General features: G+C 33.2%; 1 protein-coding gene across 7 annotated transcripts in view; it reads left to right on the forward strand.

Annotated features, from left to right (window-relative positions):
• Window positions 1-22,802, forward strand: part of LOC139482733 (uncharacterized) — a 151,694-nt gene that overhangs the window by 35,694 nt on the left and 93,198 nt on the right. For 6 of the 7 annotated variants that reach the window (XM_071266797.1, XM_071266798.1, XM_071266800.1 and 3 more), the window contains exons 7-12: window positions 1,308-1,442; window positions 6,597-6,737; window positions 10,478-10,618; window positions 11,215-11,355; window positions 12,531-12,671; window positions 13,550-13,690. In XM_071266797.1, the coding sequence (XP_071122898.1) occupies window positions 1,308-1,442; window positions 6,597-6,737; window positions 10,478-10,618; window positions 11,215-11,355; window positions 12,531-12,671; window positions 13,550-13,690 (840 nt within the window). The remainder of the gene's footprint in view (window positions 1-1,307; window positions 1,443-6,596; window positions 6,738-10,477; window positions 10,619-11,214; window positions 11,356-12,530; window positions 12,672-13,549; window positions 13,691-22,802) is intronic. The other variant, XM_071266799.1, reaches the window with a different exon arrangement.

The raw sequence follows: 22,802 nt of genomic DNA on the forward strand, positions 1-22,802 counted from the left end.
ATTCAATTCAGACAGTATCAAAAAGACAAATTCGATGAAATCATTAGTGAGCTATTCTTAAAACCTGATCGAACGTTAACTCTTCAAATATCTTCTCTGAACTCCTTTGTGAATAAAATCTTGAGTTGATCCCACTTTCAAAGTAACATGACCATAAAAACCAAAAAATGGAACTCAATGTTTAATTTTAAATATTGTCTATTATTTTAACCGTTATATTTACAGAAAATATGACAGGGGGAAATATCAAGATAGTCAAGATCTACATAATGTCTATTTTGACCGGAATTGTCAAACTACTCCTTATAATTATGATTAAATGTCCTTCAATGACGATTTTATCATTATTGGTAGTGTTTGCCTATTGCCTTGAAAAAAACTATTATAGAAAGAGAAACTTATTTAACAAAATTTATCAACAATACAAGATATAAAGATGGAACAACATGACAGAAAACGTCAATTTATTTCTTTTTTGATTTTAATATTGTGCCAAATTTTGTCTATTACTTTGAAATTTCAGACAGGTAGAGAGACATTTTAACATCAAAATTTATCAGCAATCCATCAATCTAAAAGTTAGCCAAAATGGTCAGTCGACTCTTTACAAAAGTGTTTACCCTTAATTGACTCATTAATGTACTCATTTCTAAATTTTCGACAAAATATAGCAGATAGGTAAAAACTGTAAACATAATATAAGACTCTGAAAAACAAGTTTACAAAGGTTGAAACTATTCAAAATTTTAAGTCGATTTTTAAAGGAATCTTTGCCCTTATATGACGCTTTTACCCGATTTTTAAATATTGATCAACGATATAGAAGATAGAGAGAAACTGTTAAAATAAAAAAGGACAAGGATGCAGACACATATCTACTGCTTATAGGATGTACTGCCCTTTTATAATGATTTCCCCATTTTTTGGGGTATTTTTGACGATAACCATTGTAGATAAGGATAAACCGTACACAGCAAAGTCAAGGACTGCACATGTATGATGTATCGACCAACAATTGTCAATATGATAGTTATTGCCCTCATATAACGATTTTTATCCATTTTTTTTTTTGTTTTGATCAAAAGATAAAAACTAAACAGAGATTTTAGTTATGAATTATATTCTATAGTTATTAGATTATGTGGTATAAGTGCTAATATGACAATTCTTCATCAAAGTCTCAATTTGTAAAAGTAAACCATTATAGGTCAAAGTACGGTCTTCAACACAGAGCTTTGATTTAAGTGTTTTTTGTTGTATAACAATTGTTTGCGCAATTTATTTTTATTGAATATGTTTGTTGACAGATAAAGCAAGTTGTGTGACGGACATTAAACCTGAAGAATGTATCACTCCGTTGAATTGTTCGGCAGATGGTTTTTGTGATTGTGAATCGCCAACAACACAGTTTTACAATAGAAATAATAATACTTGCATTGACAGTAGGTATTTATAGTAAATAACTTGTTAGACTGAAGGTCAAATAGATGTAGGAAGATGTGGTATAAGTGCCAATGAGACAACTCTCCATCCAAATAACAATTTATAAAAGTAAACCATTATAGGTCAATGAACGGCCTTCAACACGGAGACTTAGCTCACCCAAACATCAAGCTATAAAGGGCCCCAAAATTACTAGTGTAAAACCATTCAAATAGGAAAACGGTATAATCTACATAAAAAAAAAAGAAACGAGAAACACGTATAAATTACATAAACAAACGACAACTATTGTACATCAGATTTCTAGAAAAACACACGATAATATATCAATTGGCAGGCTTAACTCAATCAAAAAAGGAAATTAACACACTATGACTGTGTACTGTCCGGGTGGTCCACAACTGTCATTTGGTCTCGAGTAGCATGTTATATTATACTGACATGGTTCAAACAGTTCAGCAAAGTAAACCAGACGCATTCAGTTGTTTCAAGGACCCTCCTTCTTAAAACAAAAATAAATAAATATGAACAGCAACTGTTGTATATTGAAACATAAAAAGAAATAGGATAATATTAACATAATGAAATCATTTTTGATTTAAAATTTCTTTCTTGTCAATTTTACTGCAAATTAATTTTGTATTCTTTGTTAATGTTATAGAATTGAAGACTTGATTTATTACAATAAGCGACCTGCTGGTTGGGTCTAGATGATAGTTTAAAAAAGCGTACTTTTATATTAAGCACACTATGCACAAAACGTTTACAAATATTGAACGATGGGCTGTCTACATTTGTTAGCAATACTCCTTTATTAAGCTCACCCGGTATAGCTGTGTTTAGGGCTGGACCAGAAAATACTATACCTCCCCCTCAAGAAACTGAACTTTTTTTAACCACCACCACCACCACCACCACCACCACTCACAGATATAAATATAGAGCAACACTCCCTTTGTGTTTTGGTATGTCAAATACAACCACCCTAAAAAAAAAATAAGAATTGCTTTCCTAGGAGGGGGTAAATAATATTTTCTGCCCTTCCAACGACACAATAAGGTTTGTCACTGTCTGTGTTTTCTAACACTTTATTTACTTCTTAACGGTTACTTAAAGTCAATATATACAGTCCGCCAAAAGTTAAGCACCACCTATTTTTATTGCATCGTTTTTTTCAAATTTAAAAAATCAATTATTCCACGAAAAAAAGAAAACAACCATATAGCAATTTTGCTAAAATATCCCATAAACAAACCGCATTTTTAAAGGTTCTATGCATATAGGTTTTTCGTTCATAGTAAATTACACAATTCAGAAACGGAATTTAAGTTTCACTGTGATTTTATTTTTTTACAACAATTGATCACCCAATATCATTACAATTTTCTACACATAATCTTTGGTATATTCGGCAAATTTAATGTCAATATTTGAGTCAATAGCATGTGCAACAACCTCTATTCCGTTACAGTTTAATAACACGACGTATTATTCACGGTAACAAACCTTCAAAACTTTAGTTGAGGAAATTTGTTGCATTAAACAACAAATGCCACTTTTAAATCGACAAAATATTGCGAAGGTTGATCTCTGTGATTGAGATTTCCTCCAGACTTGTTTGATAGGGTTTACAATAGTGTAAATGGCTTGTTGTTCTTTGGACTTGGTTAAAATCCTTGCCCTGTGTGTTCTAGCGTTGTCGTCCATGTACAAGGGTCTTGGCAATGTTGACGCAAGTGAGGGATTAGTAAAATGAGGGACTATAATATTTTAAGGCACCAAATCTCTGTATGTCTGTCCGTTTATGTTACCCTGCAGAATATGCATACACAGCTTATAACGATATAAGAAACAACCTCGTACTGGAACACCACAAAAACTGAATGCAGTCCTTATGCAAACATTGTTTTGGTCATAGGCCGTTTTGTTTACCCGCAAAATTCGTATTATTCGTATTAAGATAGGGATAGAAATTTTGCCTTGCAACAGACCACCTACGGACCCCTCCAAGAGTTGTAACAAGGGTTCTTAACGTGCAGAGAACGTGGCACTAACGCTACAGAAGGCATCGGACTTAGGTAGCAATACACAGTTAGGAGTTTAGTTTCGCATTTTGGCCCCGGTGGATTTTTCAAATAGGAAAGTTATTGTGTAATAAAATTCATTTTTAGACAGATGAGTGCTAATTTAGCCTTCAAAGATGGTTTATAAGTGCATCAAGATTATTTTTTACATGTTTTATGGGCTGTTTTCTGTTTGACAATCCGTATTTTCATAGCTAGACCGGCCATCGGTCCAGAAATTAATGTACTGTTTACAAACACTCTTTTTCTACACGAAGTTTTTGACGCAATTTTACAAAAAAATGAGACGAAAGACATGTGATTTTCATTGGATTTGCTGAATGATATATGTACACAGTTTCAGAAAAGGTATTACTTCAAGCGATTGAAATTCTACTTTTAGCCAAATTTTGGGGAAATATGTGACATCTTTCCCCCCCTTTTTGCAATATTTTATAACAAATAAATGCAGATTGTTGCCATGGATACACCAAAAAGAAATTATATTTTACCATTTTATATACTGGATATAAAATCTATGGAAGATTCTGATTACATACATATGCTCATATATGACACAAACAGTAAGCTTGATATTGCAAGAAAGCAATGAAAAGGGGATGGTAAAATTCATAAGGGCAAACTTTAGTATTTTTTTCTAACTGTTTATTGCTACCTTATGGCATACTTACCAAGCTCAGAATTGTATAATTTAAGACTTTTCATGCCACAAATCTATTGATATTTAGATTCTAAATCACCTTCTGAGTAAATTAAGTGTTTAAGAATGACAATATATGTCAATTTTATTGTTTACAGTCCTTAGCAACCAAAATTAGACATTTTGACACAAGGCTTATATTTGTACTCTATCGGCTTAACTCTTGCTTCTGATGGATTGGGCTGCATGTAGTAGCCTAAGTATTGAACGCGTTGGTTTTTTTCTTGCGAATATATCAAATTATTGTTTTTATCAAGATTTCATGTTACATTTTGGCATATATAAAATGTATAGTTAAATCAGATGTAAGAAATTGATTCACTATCACCAAGTTTTTTAATCAAGTCTTTGGTATGCAATAAGCATAAAGATTAACATTTTTATGCTTGAAATTGCTAAATTTTATACAATGTTGCATCATCAGAGATCTTATTAAGATATTCAACATTAAAAACTGACAAAAGAGGTACAGTTTTTAAGATTTGGCTAAATATTCAGGTAGAAACAAGATTTTACACTTTGACTTGGCACCTTTCTTTAAAATCAGTTTTTGTCGCGTTTTAGTGTCAACTGCTAACCTTCATAAAATATTCATTACTCAACCAATTTTCAAAAATAAAAGGCCATTTTACTCGTAATAGGTAGCAGAACTCAGAAAATAAGTTAAAAGGGAAAATTTGAAAAAAATATATACTATTAAGGTAGCAATACACAGTTAGGAGTTAACTTTCGCATTTTGGCCCCGGTGGATTTTTCAAATAGGAAAGTTATTGTGTAATAAAATTTATTTTTAGACAGATGAGTGCTAATTTAGCCTTCAAAGATGGTTTATAAGTGCATCAAGATTATTTTTTACATGTTTTATGGGCTGTTTTCTGTTTGACAATCCGTATTTTCATAGCTAGACCGGCCATCGGTCCAGAAATTAATGTACTGTTTACAAACACTCTTTTTCTACACGAAGTTTTTGACGCAATTTTACAAAAAAATGAGACGAAAGACATGTGATTTTCATTGGATTTGCTGAATGATATATGTACACAGTTTCAGAAAAGGTATTACTTCAAGCGATTGAAATTCTACTTTTAGCCAAATTTTGGGGAAATATGTGACATCTTTCCCCCCCTTTTTGCAATATTTTATAACAAATAAATGCAGATTGTTGCCATGGATACACCAAAAAGAAATTATATTTTACCATTTTATATACTGGATATAAAATCTATGGAAGATTCTGATTACATACATATGCCCATATATGACTCAAACAGTAAGCTTGATATTGCAAGAAAGCAATGAAAAGGGGATGGTAAAATTCATAAGGGCAAACTTTAGTATTTTTTCCTAACTGTTTATTGCTACCTTAACGTCCACATTCTGACCGGACGCGACTTGATACATCCCGTACAGCCAAACGAACGCCCAACTTTGGCAAGGGTTTTACTGCCGGTTGGAAGAAGACCTGTAGTTACCATATTTCTCATTTTCTGAGTGTATCGTTTCTTATAATAAACCCACGCCTTTGGAACAATGATCGTCGACATTCATCCAGACTTCCCCCATTCAGCTATCGCAGATAAAATTTATTCGTTCATAGTGTGATTATTAACGTTTTTTGATTGAGGTAAGCCTTCTAATTGATATTTTATCGTGTGGTTTTCTATATTGTGATGTTATGCTATTGTTTCAGAAAAAGGGAGAAGGTTTGGTACCAATCAAACGTTTAATCCCGCTGCAAATGTTTGCACTTGTCCTAAGTCAGGAATCTGATGTACAATAGTTTTCGTTTGTTTATGTAATTTATATGTGTTTCTCGTTTCTCGTTTTTTTATATAGATAAGACCGTTGGTTTTCCCGTTTGAATGGTTTTACACGTCCAGTAATTTTGGGGCCCTTTATAGCTTTTTGTTCGATGTGAGCCAAGGCTCCGTGTTGAAGGCCGTTCATTGACCAATAATGGTTTACTTTTATAAATTGTTATTGGGATGGAGAGTTGTCTCATTGGCACTTACATCACATTTTCCTTTATCTATTTCCACATATCTATCTTAAAAAAACCCAGACCAAAACCCCTGATAAATGTTAAGATAAAAGGAAATTTGTGTATTCAAAACTGAAAGCCTTTATCTTTACTCAATTTTATTTTTCTCGGTTTATGCAGTGATCGGTTGAAAATTAATTAAAAACAGTTATTTTGGCCTCTTAACTCGACCATGTTACATATATCTATTATTAAGAAGAAATAGTATGATTGTCCATAGTCCATATGAGTTACAATGTTGAATATATCAATTGTTATGGAAGACATTAATTGATTGCCCATAATCAATATGACTTAAAATGTTGCATGTACATATATTATTTATTAGGAAATACATACAAAGAGAACTGCTCATCAATGAAGGAAGATACGACATGTTACAATAATCTGGTTTGTGTTACTGGTATTTGTGATTGTGAGATTCCCGCCATGCAGTATCACGATCCCTTTGATAAAAGTTGTAAAGGAAGTAAGTATTCATGGTATATTCATTGTAATTTAAAAATAAAAAGCTGTCGAGAAAGGAAAAAACTAATTGAATAGACCAGACCAGGTATTGAACAAAAAAATGTGTTTTGTAAAAAATGTGTCTGTACTAACAACAAAAGTATTATATTTAAATTTACCTGTGTACGTTACTTTATTTAACGCAATTTGTCCTAGGTTATCTCACTTATTCTTTCAGTGTATATTTACTTCTATTATTTTGTATGTCTTTTTGATCTTGTTAAACCATTTCAATAATATTTCATTGTGTTTCTTTTTATTTTTATTAAAGTTTCACTAGACATTCAAATTTGCACTATCATTGTAATTACTTATACTATGCAGTTTTGTACCACCTCAAAACCAAAAACTTACATCAAACTCCTCGAACATGAGTGCGCTCGTGTGTTCGTGAAAGATCAGTAGTTTCAGTGTAATTTGCAAAAACCTTATTAGCTTTTTTAATTAAATTCAGAAATCAGTTCTATAGTAACATATTTAACCAAGGTTTTTGAGAGTGGAGATTATTAATTTTAGGTTAGAAAACTATCATGATAATTCACTATTCCATTAGGGGATTGTTTATGTTTATAAATATACTTATCAAATTTCAGTGGCTTTTAATTTATTTTGTTTCCCACTTACTAGATCAAACGCTACAGTAGTTTAGTCAAATCTCGAGAAATAATTGCGAGCAAGATAAAAATAAAACAGCCAATCCAATGACACAACCTTATTGTTACCAACGTATTTTGAAGGAGATACACAACGCATGTCGCAAAAGTAATTGGATTATCTATGCTATGTTTTGTAGACTGTTTTTCGTTTCTGTCATGGCATAGTCAGTTTCTGTCATGGCGTTGTCAGTTTCTGATATGGCGTTGTCAGTTTCTGTCATGGCATTGTCAGTTTCTGACATGGTATTGTCAGTTTCTGTCATGGCGTTGTCAGTTTCTGATATGGTGTTGTCAGTTTCTGGCATCACCTGGTCAGTTTCTGTCATGGCGTTGTCAATTTCTGATATGGCGTTGTCAGTTTCTGTCCTGGCATTGTCAGTTTCTGTCATGGCGTTGTCAGTTTCTGATATGGCGTTTTCAGTTTCTGTCATGGCGTTGTCAGTTTCTGATAACGCGTTGTCAGTTTCTGTCATGTCATCCTCAGTTTCTTTCATGGCGTTGTCAGTTTCTGTTATGGCGTTGTCAGTTTCTGATATGGCGTTGTCAGTTTCTGTCATGTCATCCTCAGTTTCTGTCATGGTATTGTCAGTTTCTGACATGGCATTGTCAGTTTCTGACATGGTATTGTCAGTTTCTGTCATGGCGTTGTCAGTTTCTGACATGGTATTGTCAGTTTCTGTCATGGCGTTGTCAGTTTCTGGCATGGCATTGTCAGTTTCTGTCATGGCGTTGTCAGTTTCTGATATGGTGTTGTCAGTTTCTGGCATCACCTGGTCAGTTTCTGTCATGGCGTTGTCAGTTTCTGATATGGCGTTGTCAGTTTCTGTCCTGGCATTGTCAGTTTCTGTCATGGCGTTGTCAGTTTCTGATATGGCGTTTTCAGTTTCTGTCATGGCGTTGTCAGTTTCTGTCATGGCGTTGTCAGTTTCTGTCATGGCGTTGTCAGCTTCTGATATGGCGTTGTCAGTTTCTGATATGGCGTTGTCAGTTTCTGATATTGCGTTGTCAGTTTCTGTCATGGCATTGTCAGTTTCTGTCATGGCGTTGTCAGTTTCTGTCATGACGTTGTCAGTTTCTGTCATGGCATTGTCAGTTTCTGATATGGCGTTGTCAGTTTCTGTCATGGCGTTGTCAGTTTCTGATATTGCGTTGTCAGTTTCTGTCCTGGCATTGTCAGTTTCTGTCATGGCGTTGTCAGTTTCTGATATGGCGTTTTCAGTTTCTGTCATGGTGTTGTCAGTTTCTGATATGGCGTTGTCAGTTTCTGATATGGCGTTGTCAGTTTCTGTCATGGCATTGTCAGTTTCTGTCATGGCGTTGTCAGTTTCTGTCATGGCGTTGTCAGCTTCTGACATGGCGTTGTCAGTTTCTGATATGGCGTTTTCAGTTTCTGTCATGGCGTTGTCAGTTTCTGATATGGCGTTGTCAGTTTCTGTCATGGCATTGTCAGTTTCTGTCATGGCGTTGTCAGTTTCTGATATGGCGTTGTCAGTTTCTGATATGGCGTTGTCAGTTTCTGTCATGGCGTTGTCAGTTTCTATCATGGCGTTGTCAGTTTCTGTCATGGCGTTGTCAGCTTCTGATATGGCGTTGTCAGTTTCTGATATGGCGTTGTCAGTTTCTGTCATGGCGTTGTCAGTTTGATTTCGACTTATAAGCTTGAATGTTCGTTTGGTAATCATTTTCTTTTAGTCTAGATATTTTCAATCTTTATGTTCCAATTTCGATCTTCTTTTTTTCTTCGTACATGATTTGATACAGAAAAACCATGTTGAAAATCTTTCATCAAAACAGGAGATGATATAAACAATACAGGAGACTATAGCTGCAAGACAACTTGAACCAATTAGTTTTTGTAGTAATGGTTAAATTGAGTATCACAATCTAGTTTTTACTGTCAAAACACATTAAACTGAAAAGTGGAGAATTTGTCAAAGAGACAAAAACCCAACCAAAGAGCGGAAAACAGCCGAACGCCAACACTTGGTCTTCAATACAGCTAGTAAATTCCGCACCCGGAGGCGTGATTCAACTGGTTCCTAAACAAAAATGTGTACTTGTTCAGTGATAATGGACGTCATGCTGAATTACGAAATATATAAAAGAAAATAAAATCTAAAATCATACAAGACTACCAAAGGACAGAGGCTCCTGACTTTTGACAATCGCCAAAATACGGCGGGGTTAAACATGTTTTTTTTCTCAACCCTTTCCCTATACCTTTAACACATGTTTGACTGTGTCTCAATTGATAAAGGACAAATTGAAATAATCTGTTACATGAACAAAACAGCAAGTGACACACGTGGAGCAAGATCTGCTTACCCTTCCGGAGCACCTGGGATCACACCCGATTCTTCGCGGGATTTGTGTTGCTAAGTCTTTGATTTTCTATATCGTGTTTTGTCCACTGTTGTTTGTTTTTCTTTTTTATTTGTAGCTATGGCGTTGTCGTTTTTTTTTTAAATTATGACTAATTTTCTCTTTAGTACCTATTGTCTCTCTTTTTTAAATTAAAACGTTCCAAAGGTCATTAAATTTGTGAATAACTTTTTGGTCCAATTACCTATCGTAACCTTTTGACTCTCTTTTGTTTCTTCTGACGGCTGACGATGATATCAGGATAATACGTTCTTGACGGCTGACGATGATATCAGGATAATACGTTCTCGACGGCTGACGATGATATCAGGATAATACTTTCTCGACGGCTGACGATGATATCAGGACGTTCTCGACGCATCTTTTCTAGCTGCTTCTGAAGTTCTGGAAGTTCTAGTGACTCATTTTTTTTTTACATGTATTAGGTTTTGATTGTGTGAGTTTTTGGGAAACCATTAGTGGTAGGTCAATAATTTATGGTAGGCAGTTGTACTATCATTGAAAAATCTAATTTCCATTGAAAGTATTTTGCCCTGTTCCATATGATTCTATAACTATAAGATTTACGTACTCATATTTTAAAAAAAGTCTATAAAGTTCCACATCATTGTTGTTTAAAGTTAAAATGTGAAACACAATATCGTAACAATTTAGTATTTTTTAGAGAATACATACAAAGAGAATTGCACAACACTAGTTGGAGATTCCACATGTTACAATAATATGGTTTGTGTTTCTGATATTTGTGATTGCGAGTTTCCCGTCATGCAGTACAACGATCCTTATGATAAAACTTGTAAAGCAAGTACGTATTTATAGTATATAATTGTAATCTAAGGCAACAATACATGATATATCACTTTAAAATCCTTTTTTACTTATTTCTGTTAACTATCTCAAAGTGGTCTATCTATAACGTATAAACAAACTAATTTAATAAACCAGGGTTATTGGTCACCAGACGGGCGTTTCGTCTGCAAGTAGTTCCTGTCCTGATGCTAGTGAAGTAATAATTTGTTGATGCCAAATTAGAATAATGAGACAGGGATTTAGGTAGCGACAGTTGAAATCTATTCGTGGACATCTGTGAAATAAATGTGCAATAACTTAAAACTACTTCGAAGGTTGAGAACAACTACTGAAAGGTCAATGATTTTCGGTAGGCGGTTGTATAAACAATGGCAAATCTCATTTCCGTTTAGATTGGTTTGCCCAGTACCTTATTGTTCAATAACTTTGAATATTTTGCATAACTTACATGTTGAATTGTTGCTAATTCAACATTTGTATTGGACTATCTCACACGATACTATAGTTTACTTTGTTACATTAAAAAATGTCCATTGCGATGTTGTTAAAAGTTAAAATGTATTACATTATATAAATTTAGTATATTTTTAGAGAGTACATACAACGAGACTTGCTCAACACTTATTGGAGATTCCACATGTTACAATAATATGGTTTGTGTTTCTGATATTTGTGATTGTGAGATTCCCGCCATGCAGTATCACTATCCCTATGATAAAAGTTGTAAAGCAAGTATGTATTCATTGTATATAGTTGTTATCAGAATTTGATAAAAATAACTTAAGGATCAATATATGGTATATGATTTATCTTTTTAATCATAATAATTTATTTCTTTATAGACTGTATTTTCAAATAGCTTCTCCAAAAACTTCAGTCTGAAATTCAAAAATCAAACTTGAAATCAAAAGATAAAAAACGAAAAATTGCAGAAAAACTAACTACATTGTACATTACATTTATATAAGTAAAAAAAATCAAGACTTTATGATACAAATCCCCCTCCCCACAAAGAGCAAAAAGAAAATGGAATAAGACAAGTAAGCAGATCATCTCCACATGTAGTTTCTGTTCTGATGCTAGTGTAGTAAAAATCCATTAATGCCAGATTAGAATAAATAAGACCGGCATTTAGGTAAAGACAGATGGAACATATATTCGTAGATATCTGAGCTATAAATGTGAAATATCAGTAACCCAGCTCGAAGCGCGAACCACTACTTGTAGGTCAATGGATTTCGAGAAGCAGTTAGACTATTTACCGGATATGTAATCACATAAGCAACACGACGGGTGCCACATGTGGAGCAGGATCTGCTTACCCTTCCGGAGCACCTGAGATCACCCCTAGTTTTTGGTGGGGTTCGTGTTGTTTATTCTTTAGTTTTCTATGTTGTGTCGTGTGTACTATTGTTTTTCTGTTTGTCTTTTTCATTTTTAGCCATGGCGTTGTCAGTTTGTTTTAGATTTATGAGTTTGACTGTCCCTTTGGTATCTTTCGTCCCTCTTTTATTTAACAATAGCAAATCTCATTTTCATTGAAATTCTTGTCCATGCGCCTTATGGTTCAATAACTTATAAATACTTGCATAAATAACATGTGCTGCTATTCTAATATCTGTACTGTACTTATTCACATGATAATATGGTTTACTTCTCACATGATTATATATGGTTATATTTGTTATTTTTGTGGGATTTTGGCTGATGCTTGGTCCGCTTCTGTGTGTGTTACATTTTAGTGTTGTGTCGAATTTATGAGTTTTGAACAGCGGTATACTACTGTTACCTTTATGTACGTAGTCACATGATTATATGGTTTACTTAGTCGCATTAAATGATAAAAGTCTAAAAAGATTATTTTTTAAAGTGAGAATCATTACATATAATCATTTGGTATTTTTCAGTAGGTACATACAGAGAGAATTGCACAACTCTTATTGGAGATTCCACATGTTACAATAATATGGTTTGTGTTTCTGATATTTGTGATTGTGAGATTCCAGCCACACAGTATCATGATCCCTATGATAAAAGTTGTAAAGCAAGTACGTATTCATGGTATATGATTGTAATTTAAAAAATTACAAAGCGTAATTATAATGATATGACATTATTTTATTATTTAACGGAGTTCGCTTTTCAGTTTCAAAATAATTATCTTTTCAAAACATCAGTTTATATTGATAGGGAATTAATAAATCAAAAAAAAATATATAGGTCAATGTGCTTGTTTTTGAGATATTAGCCGTTGAAATGTCTCTTTACTTTTCATTGCTTTATCATTGACAAGTTTAAGTTTTAAAATACTATAAAAAATAATTATATAAGACTTTTACAGATATTTGGTAAGCAGTTGTATTATAATTACAAATCTGTTTTCCCCCTTCAATCATGGTATATAGGCTTTAACACTTAGTTTACATGTATGAGGTTGTGATAAAGTAAGTTTTTGGATAACCACAAGTGGTAAGTCAATGCTTTTGTTTTGGCATACAGTTGTGTTAACAATAGCAAGTCTTATTTCCTTTGAAATTATTTGATATTTTTACGTAATACATTAATAATATGATTTGCTTTGTCAATTTATCAAAAAGTTTTTACAGGTCTATAGCATTTTGGTATATAATAATAAACTCATCATCGATATAAAGATGGAATATTTATAATTGCCAGAGACACGCTTTCGTTTAAAAGACTCATCAGTGACGCTCGAATAAAAAGAAAATGTAAACAAGGCAAAATAAAGTTCGAAGTTGAAGAGCATTGAAGACCAAATATTCCTAAACACAGCTTATGTAATCTATGCTTGCGGTAGTATTAAAGAACTCAAAGATTAGTAATTAGTAAATTAAATGATAAAAGTCTAAAAAGATTATTTTTTTAAAGTGAGAATCATTACATATAATCATTTGGTATTTTTCAGTAGGTACATACAGAGAGAATTGCACAACTCTTATTGGAGATTCCACATGTTACAATAATATGGTTTGTGTTTCTGGTTTTTGCGATTGTGAGATTCCCTCCTCGCAGTATCACGATCCCAATGATAAAAGTTGTAAAGCAAGTACGTATTCATGGTATATAATTGGAATCTAAATTAAATTAAAAAAAAGTCAAGACAAACAATGCATGGTGTATATTATAGAAAAAGAAGATGTGGTATGATTGCCAATGAAACAACTCTTCACAAGATACCAAAATGACACAGAAATTAACAAATATAGGTCACCGTATGGCCTTATAAAATTAGCAAAGCCCATACCACATAGTCAGATATATAAAAAGGCCCAAAAATAACAAATGTTACACAACTCAAACGAAAAAATTAATAGCCTTATTTATGTACAAAATATGAACGAAAAACAAATATGTAAAACATTAACAAACAATAATCACTGAATTACAGGCTCCTGACTTTAAACAGGCACATACATACAGAATGTTAGCGGGATCCCAACCCTCCCCTAACCTGATACAGTGGTGTGACACTACAAAATAAAAGCTAACTATAAAATGAGCTGAGAAAGGCTTAACTCATATTCATAAGATGAATAGAAATAGAAATACATCTAGCAAAAACACAGAGCAGACTTGGTCGGCTACTTATATATCCAAACAACAAAAAGACACTAAGTACTGATCTGAGAGTACTAGCAGTTGCTGACAGCTAGTTCAATTCCACTAACAACTACGAAAAAGAGCATGCAACTAAGACTTAAGACTGTAATTTGATACAGCAGCATTTTTAAGACTGATTTGCTGTTAACTAAAATCCAGTTGTATATAATTTCATAACTTCTGCAGTAATACTAACAAATTATAGGTTTAACGAACTTGATTATACATAAGGATCTTGCACAGTCAGCTTTTTTCATCAATCAGGAGTCGTGGTTCGTTGCATCAATGGTTTTGTCGTTCAGTTTTGAATTGTATAATTTTGAATATGTAGACCTGAATGTATGAATGGAAGACATTGATCGTGTAAACTAACTGCTGATTTTTAAGCTTTGCCCTTTGTATCATAGGTATTTGTGAGGTCTCATGCTTAAAGTGAGGTCTCAGCTCGTACCTCAAACACAAAAATCGGTTACACCCTTTTTTTATTTTAACATCTCGTGCACTTTTACAAGCAGAATCCATGTATAAAATTAAAAAAATAAAACATATTCTGTTGAGTACTTTAGTACGTACATGTTCACTGCGCTTCAATATAAACTATTCATTTTAAAAACAATTTGATGTAACTACATGTCGATTATGTGTTTCGTGTGCATGGTATATGTTGATATGTAATAATGTGTGTCTATATTGTTGTATTGATGATTAAAGCATGAGTAGTATGTATTTTTTACGAAATATTATTCATAACTGCATTAAAGTTATAGCCTGTATAAGTGTTTCTCACCAAGCGTTTATCGTCCTTGAGGTAAAAGTTCAAGGTCACATGAAGGTCAACACTTTGAAGGGGGACTACCACCTCTTTATGATCCATCCACATGCAAAAGATGTAAGATCTAGGTTAAAGACGAAGAAGTTATGACCTGGGTGTGTTTCTTATGAAAAAACAACAACATTAAGTTGACCTTGAGGCCAATTTTGAAGGTCAGATGAGGCTCATCATGATGCAACACACTTTATCCCATGATTTACATCCACATGCCAAATATCTAAAGCCTTGATTCAGACAAAAAAGTTATGGCCATTACATACTTTCAGAATAGATTTTGCTCTCATTTATTTAGCCAATTTTAGGATGGGAGCGTATTTTAATTTTGATTTGAAAAAATCTGGCGGTTGAATTTGTTATATTTTTTTGTTCTGACTGGTATAGCACTTGAAATTGTTATTCTTGTAAAGAAAATAAACGACACACTTTTTTCAACAGCTTAATTCATATGCAAATAATAGAACAATCGCATTCATTTTTCAGGGATATCTTTGATACCCCCTTTTTTGTCGAAATTTTAATTTAATCCAGAATAAAAAGTTACAAGTAAAGGTTATTAGCGAAATGATACTCGCCTCAGTTATAATTTTTAACAATGATATTGCCAATTAGGACTATTTTTTATACAACCGCAATTTTTGTTTTGGGTCGTATACTGGTATCAAGTCGTCGTCGTCGTCAGCGTCGTTCAAAGACGGATGATCTCCGTACATGTACAATAACTTTAGTATAAGTAAACAGAAATCTACGAAATTCAAACACAAGGTTAATGACTACTAAAGGAAGGTTAGGATTGATCTTGGAAGTTTTGGTCCCAACAGTTCAGGAATTAGGGTTCAAAATTAAACTTTTGTTTGATTTCATCAAAAATTTAATTATTGGGGTTCTTTGATATGCCGAATCTAACAGTGTTTTTAGATTCTTAATTTTTGGTCCCGTTTTTAAATTGGTCTACATTAAGGTTCAAAGGGTCCAAATTATATACAGCGGATATTGCCATTATAGGTACTTCGAAGCGTGAAAAGCTATATACCGTGCATCCACTTAGCTATGCACCGTACAGAAGGATTTATGTGGTCAGCTATATATACACCGTACACAACGCTTCTTTTCGGAATAAGATATAGATAGATTTCAATGCCAATTATTGAAATAGCTATTCTCATTACGCACTCACAGTGGCCTTCTATCAGAAACAGAATTGCAATGAATATAGAATCATATTGGATGAAACGAGCGCCAACTTCTTTGAAAAGTATTTGCACATGTTTTTAGTAAGCGTTCTAGGTTTGGGAAAATAAGGAGACTTCTCTAATTATCAACCTACGACCAAATTATTTCTTAAGGAGGTAGACCTAGGTTAAGGGAAATAACTCTTAAAATCATCAGTACGTTTGTGTCAACCATTTTCATAAATATATTCTAAGCTTCTATGTTATATAGTTTATTTTCAATCTGTTTCAGGTAAATGCTTAAAATACGTTGATGAAACTTGACTTTTAGAAACACATTGATTTAAAGAGTTATCTCCCTGAACCAAAGTCTACCACCTTAAAACAACAATTATGCTTGGATTGTAGTACACATTGATATGATGTGAACAAATCAAAGATTTTCTTATCGTGTCGGGTAAAAATCAATCATGCCCGCTTGGTTAGTACCTATATCCGCTGTACCGATGATACACGGTGACCACAACTCAACAAAAAAATAAATCAAATATATCAAAACGTTATAGAATTACGAAATGTGCATATTATGCACCTGCTTCGTCATAGTAATACTTTCATATATACAAATTATAACATGTTTTTAAACTCCGTTTTACAATTAATGAACGGCTGTGTCTCACTATTTACTTTGCGAATACACGTATAGTGTTTACATTTATTTACCGGATCAATGACCATAACTAGACACTCAATTGATGAGTTATCCCGAAACACCTATCCATAGATGGACTGGTCTATGATGAGCAAACCGTTTAAACTCCGCCCAGTCAAGTGAAATAAATCGAGTAAAATATCCTTACTTTTTTTTTTAGATGTAACTGAACATACATACTTTTTTATTTGGCCTAAAGTATAAATGAAGAAACGTGATATGAATGACAACGACACAAATCACCATCACTGAATTCATGCTGAGAATGTTAATAACTATAACGTACAATCTTCAACAATGTCTGAATGAGTAAACGGTTATGAAGTTTAGAATGATCTTTATGAACACAGAATATAAATGTATATGACACAGATGTCTGTGTCTTTATAAATACAGATTATACATGTATATGCCACAGATGTATGTGTCTTTATGAATACAGATTATACATGTATATAACACTGGTGTCTGTGTCTATATGAATACATATTATACATGTATATAACACAGATGTATACGTCTTTATGAAAACATAATATACATGTATATGACATTGATTTCTGTGTCTTTATAAATACAGATCATACATGTATATGAGACAGTTATCTGCGTCTTTATAAATACAGAATGTACATGTATATGACATTGATGTCTGTGTCTTTATAAATACAGATTATACATGTATATGACACAGTTATCTGCGTCTTTATGAATACAGAATATACATGTATATGACACAGATGTCTGTGTCTTTATGAATACAGATTATACATGTATATAACACTGGTGTTTGTGTCTATATGAATACAGATTATACATGTTTATAACACTGATGTCTGTGTCTATTATACATGTATATAACACAGATATCTGTGCCTCTATGATTACAGATTATACATGTATATGACACTGATGTCTGTGTCTTTTAGAATGCAGAATATACATGTATATGACACAGTTATCTGCGTCTTTATGAATACAGAATATACATGTATATGACACAGATGTCTGTGTCTTTATGAATACAGATTATACGAATTAATTACTTTTGGAGTGTCAAAAACTCGTTGGAAGTACTTGATAAATTGCATGCATATATTGGTGATTTTGAATCTGTTCAAAGTTTTGATTTTTCTACCCTATATACCACTTTGCCTCATATTCTTATTAAGAAAAAATTCACATCCCTAATTAACTGGGCATTTAAAAAGTCGGAATGCGAGTACATATGTTCAAACTCTTTTAGATCATTTTTTAGTAGCAATAAACAAAAGAACTATGTCAATTGGACATGCTTTGATACTATTTATGCACTTGAATTTTTACTTGATAACATTTTTGTTCGCTTTGGAGATTCCGTATATCGTCAAGTTATTGGAATTCCAATGGGGACTAACTGTGCACCACTTATTGCGGACCTGTTTTTGTATTGTTATGAGTTACAATTTATGACTAAAATTAGCAAAGACCCATCAAAACAACATTTGATACAAAAATTTAACAATACTTTTAGATATTTGGATGATATATTGGCTCTAAATAATGACGACTTCAGTATGTATACTAAAGAAATTTATCCTGTAGAACTTACTTTAAATAACGCTAATGATAACAATGACCACTGCCCTTTCCTCGATCTTGATATCTATATCATAAACGGGAAGCTTAATACAAAAATTTATGATAAAAGAGATGATTTTTCATTTCCTATTGTTAATTATCCATTTTTAGATGGTGACGTTCCCTTGTCACCATCTTATGGTGTTTATATATCTCAACTTGTACGATTCGCTCGTGTATGTAACAATGTATTAGATTTTAGCGAGAGAAATTTATGTATTACTGAAAAATTATTACACCAGGGTTTTCGATATCACAAACTGGTCAAAACATTTACTAAATTTTATCACCGGTATAAGGAAATAATTCGTAAATATAACTCAACATGCAGACATCTTATACGTTCAGGTATTTCACATCCAAAATTTTATGGAAATATTCTTTATCAAGCACAAAAATGTCAGTATTCTCCTCAGAAACTAACAAAACCTTTAAATAGACTTATTAAAAGGGGATATAGTTACGATACTGTTGTCAGGTCATAAAAGATTGCATATTTTGGCTTTAACATTGATTCACTGATAGGGTCTTTGCATCGGAACTAAACACATTTATTTCTAAAAAAACAGTTGTTGGCATGACACGGGTTATGTTCTTCTCATATATTTTATGATAGTATGATACTAAACCCCTAACGGGAGGGATTGTACCTGATATTCATATGATGAAGACATAATCTTTCAATCAGTTTAATTGAGGTCTGGAGCTGGCATGTCAGTTAACTGCTAGTAGTCTGTTGTTATTTATGTATTATTGTCATTTTATTTATTTTCTTTTGTTACATCTTTTGACATCAGACTCGGACTTCTCTTGAACTGAATTTTAATGTGCGTATTGTTATTCTTTTACTTTTCTACATTGGCTAGAGGTATAGGGGGAGGGTTGAGATCTCATAAACATGTTTAACCCCGCCGCAATTTTGCGCCTGTCCCAAGTCAGGAGCCTCTGGCCTTTGTTAGTCTTGTATGATTTTAAATTTTAGTTTCTTGTGTATAATTCGGAGTTTAGTATGACGTCCATTATCACTGTACTATTATGCATATTTTAGGGGCCAGCTGAAGGACACCTACGGGTGCGGGAATTCTCGCTACATTGAAGACCCATTGGTTGCCTTCGGCTGTTGTTTGCTCTATGATCGGGTGGTTGTCGCTTTGACATATTCACCATTTCCTTTCTCAATTTTATTTTATACATGTATATAACACTGGTGTTTGTGTCTATATGAATACAGATTATACATGTATATAACACTGATGTCTGTGTCTATTATACATGTATATAACACAGATATCTGTGCCTCTATGATTACAGATTATACATGTATATGACACTGATGTCTGTGTCTTTTAGAATACAGAATATACATGTATATGACACTCATGTCTGTGTCTTTATGAATACAGATGATACATGTATATGACACAGATATCTGTGTCTTTATGAATACAGATTAATTGTAAAATTATTACATTATGTAACCTTCATTTTTTTTTAAATACAGTTTATTGTATTTTTGAAACGTTTCTATTGCATATTTGAAAAAAAAAAATACCTATATGGTCCAAGTTCTCATATGGTCGGACCATACGCGTACGGTCGGACCATATGATTATACGCATATGGTCATGACCATACGCGTATGGTCCAAATACTCCTATGGTCCGGAACATAACCATGACATAATACTTGTTGTATTATTATATTACATATTATAACCACAATGGAATAAATACTTAAAGTATGGACGATACTTCTTTTCAAGGTATGGACTCCTTGTGGACGATGTGGCGATACGACCGACACATTCTATGGACGTCGCGGAAGTATATATGCTTTTGTATAGAACGCCAAAGCTGTCTTATGTGTCTTTTTTTATTGCTTTCTATTATACTAAGGTGCTTTTCTATTATGATAAGGTGCTTTTCTATTATAATAAGGTGCTTTCCTATTAGGCCAAATAAAAATATGTGTGGTTCCAGTTACATACTTTTAAAAAATAGGGTCGGTAGGTCGGCAATTTTTTTTTTTTTAATTTTTATTTCTGAATGTCAAATTGGCCTTATATGATGGTGGTTTTCTATTATAACAAGATGCTTTTTTTATTATACGAAGATGCTTTTCTATTATACGATGGTGATTTTCTATTATAATAACAATAAGGTGCCTTTTTATTATCGAAGGTGGTTTTCTATTATACGATGGAGGTTTTCTATTGTAATAAGGTGCTTTTGTATCATACGAAGGTGCTTTTCTATTATACGATGGTGGTTTTCTATTATAATAAGGTGCTTTTCTATTATTGTAAGGTGCATTTTTATTATGTAGATGTGGTTTCCGTGATTAAACGGAAGCGTCGAGTTTATTTGAAAAAAAGGACAGATCAATTGCTAATGAAATATGAAAAAAAAATCAATTTAGTCTTTAAAAGTTTTTAGGGAATCTTATATTTCAAATAAAGAAAATAATTAAACATATCACTGTGCTTAAACGGCTGTGGGTAACTTAAGTTACCCACAGCCCAAGATGGAGCCGCCTTGCGTCGGTTAGATACTTTTCTTCTATAGAATAACAATACCACGAATGCATCAATTAAACAACTGAATTTAAAAGTTGTATTAATCGTTTAGGGAAACCCCTAAACTGGAAAGGTGATTAAATTCTACAAAATAAAGGATCACAGCACGATTTTAAAAAACACTTAGGCTGTCCGTAACTTCAAAACAACTTGTCCGTAACTTTTTTCATCATACCAATAGAGATGTCCGTAACTTTCAAAGAATCGACATACGCGGATGTAATGTTTAAACTGATGATAGAGATTGCATCGAATACATATTCACAAAACGAAGTAGATGTCTAGTATGATATAATTCATTGTATCGATGGAAGACAAAATTAGGAAAAATATGAAAAAAATCACGATAAATCCGCAAAAACTCGGGTATCATTTTGTATAACGTCGGGGTACCCGAATCGCCTAGTTCGGAAGGTTGTTTCCGATCATAGCAGATAAACTGTTGAAACATCATTGTTCGTTTTTATTTTTGAACAAGTAGACTACACAAGTATTTTTTACACCTACATGTAGCATGTATACACTTACTGATTTTCTGTCAGCAACGACAAGGGTAGCGTGAATCCGGGATTTTGGAGGGGAACCCAAATTGCCCAGGCATGCTTGTGGATAGACTATACGAGACACTTTTCCCGTCTATTTGAAAAAGCCAAAAACACTTTTCTCTCATCCCCACAAAAACAAATCCCATCAGCATTGACAGTAAAATAAAAGGGGTGTCAATCTGGACACACTGGGACGTTGCGCACGGTGATATTGCGGCACCCTGGCCAAGATTTACAGTAAATGGGAAAACTAAAAAAAAAGGACATTTTATATAAATGAATAAACCTAGTTTCACAACTAGCTGCATATTTCATTTGTATGCAAGTTGCATTAAATCTCATTAAACTGAATAAAACTAAAAGACACAATAGGTAAAAGTCAGTGACAATAAAAGGAAAAGACCAGTCAACATAGTGTAAGGCAGCAACCATTTGATTTTCTGGGGGGGGGGGGGGGGGGGGGGGGGGGGGGGGGGGGGGGGGGCTATGGTTTTTTTTCTGGACAAGTCGAAAACAATTTTTTTCTTTCTATTTTAGCATTACATATAGTGGCAGCTGAGGGTGAAACAAACAAATTTTTTTTCTCAGAATCAAAAACAAATTATTTTTTCTCCAAAAACTGGAAACAAACTTTTTTTTCCAAAAAAAAACATAGCTCCCCCCCCCCCCCCCCCCCCCCCCCCCCCCCAGAAAATCAAATGGTTACTGCCTAACAATTCGACATAGTATATAAAAATATAAATAACTACGTAGGACAACAGGGTAATTTAATAGTCTAACAACCCCTGATAACATACAAAGAGAGAAAAAAAAAAAACATACTAGGAAACATATTCATAAAATCATAACACTATAACTAACTGGTGGGATGTATAAATAGCCGCATCAAAGAGTATTCATCAAAATACACATAGAAATAAACAGAGGTGAAGGTAAACCGCAAACATATAATTAAACTCAAAACATTAAAGAGTATGGAAAAGCCTTGGTCTGACAAGCGAAAAACGTCGATAAGACGCACATCAGTAAATAAAAGTTCAAACCATAACCAGGATGGAGTACCACAAACCCCACATAAAACGTCTGTGGTGTAAGTATGATGCGT

The sequence above is a fragment of the Mytilus edulis genome, chromosome 7 (assembly GCF_963676685.1).
Source record: "Mytilus edulis chromosome 7, xbMytEdul2.2, whole genome shotgun sequence".
Classification (NCBI taxonomy): Eukaryota; Metazoa; Mollusca; class Bivalvia; order Mytilida; family Mytilidae; genus Mytilus; species Mytilus edulis.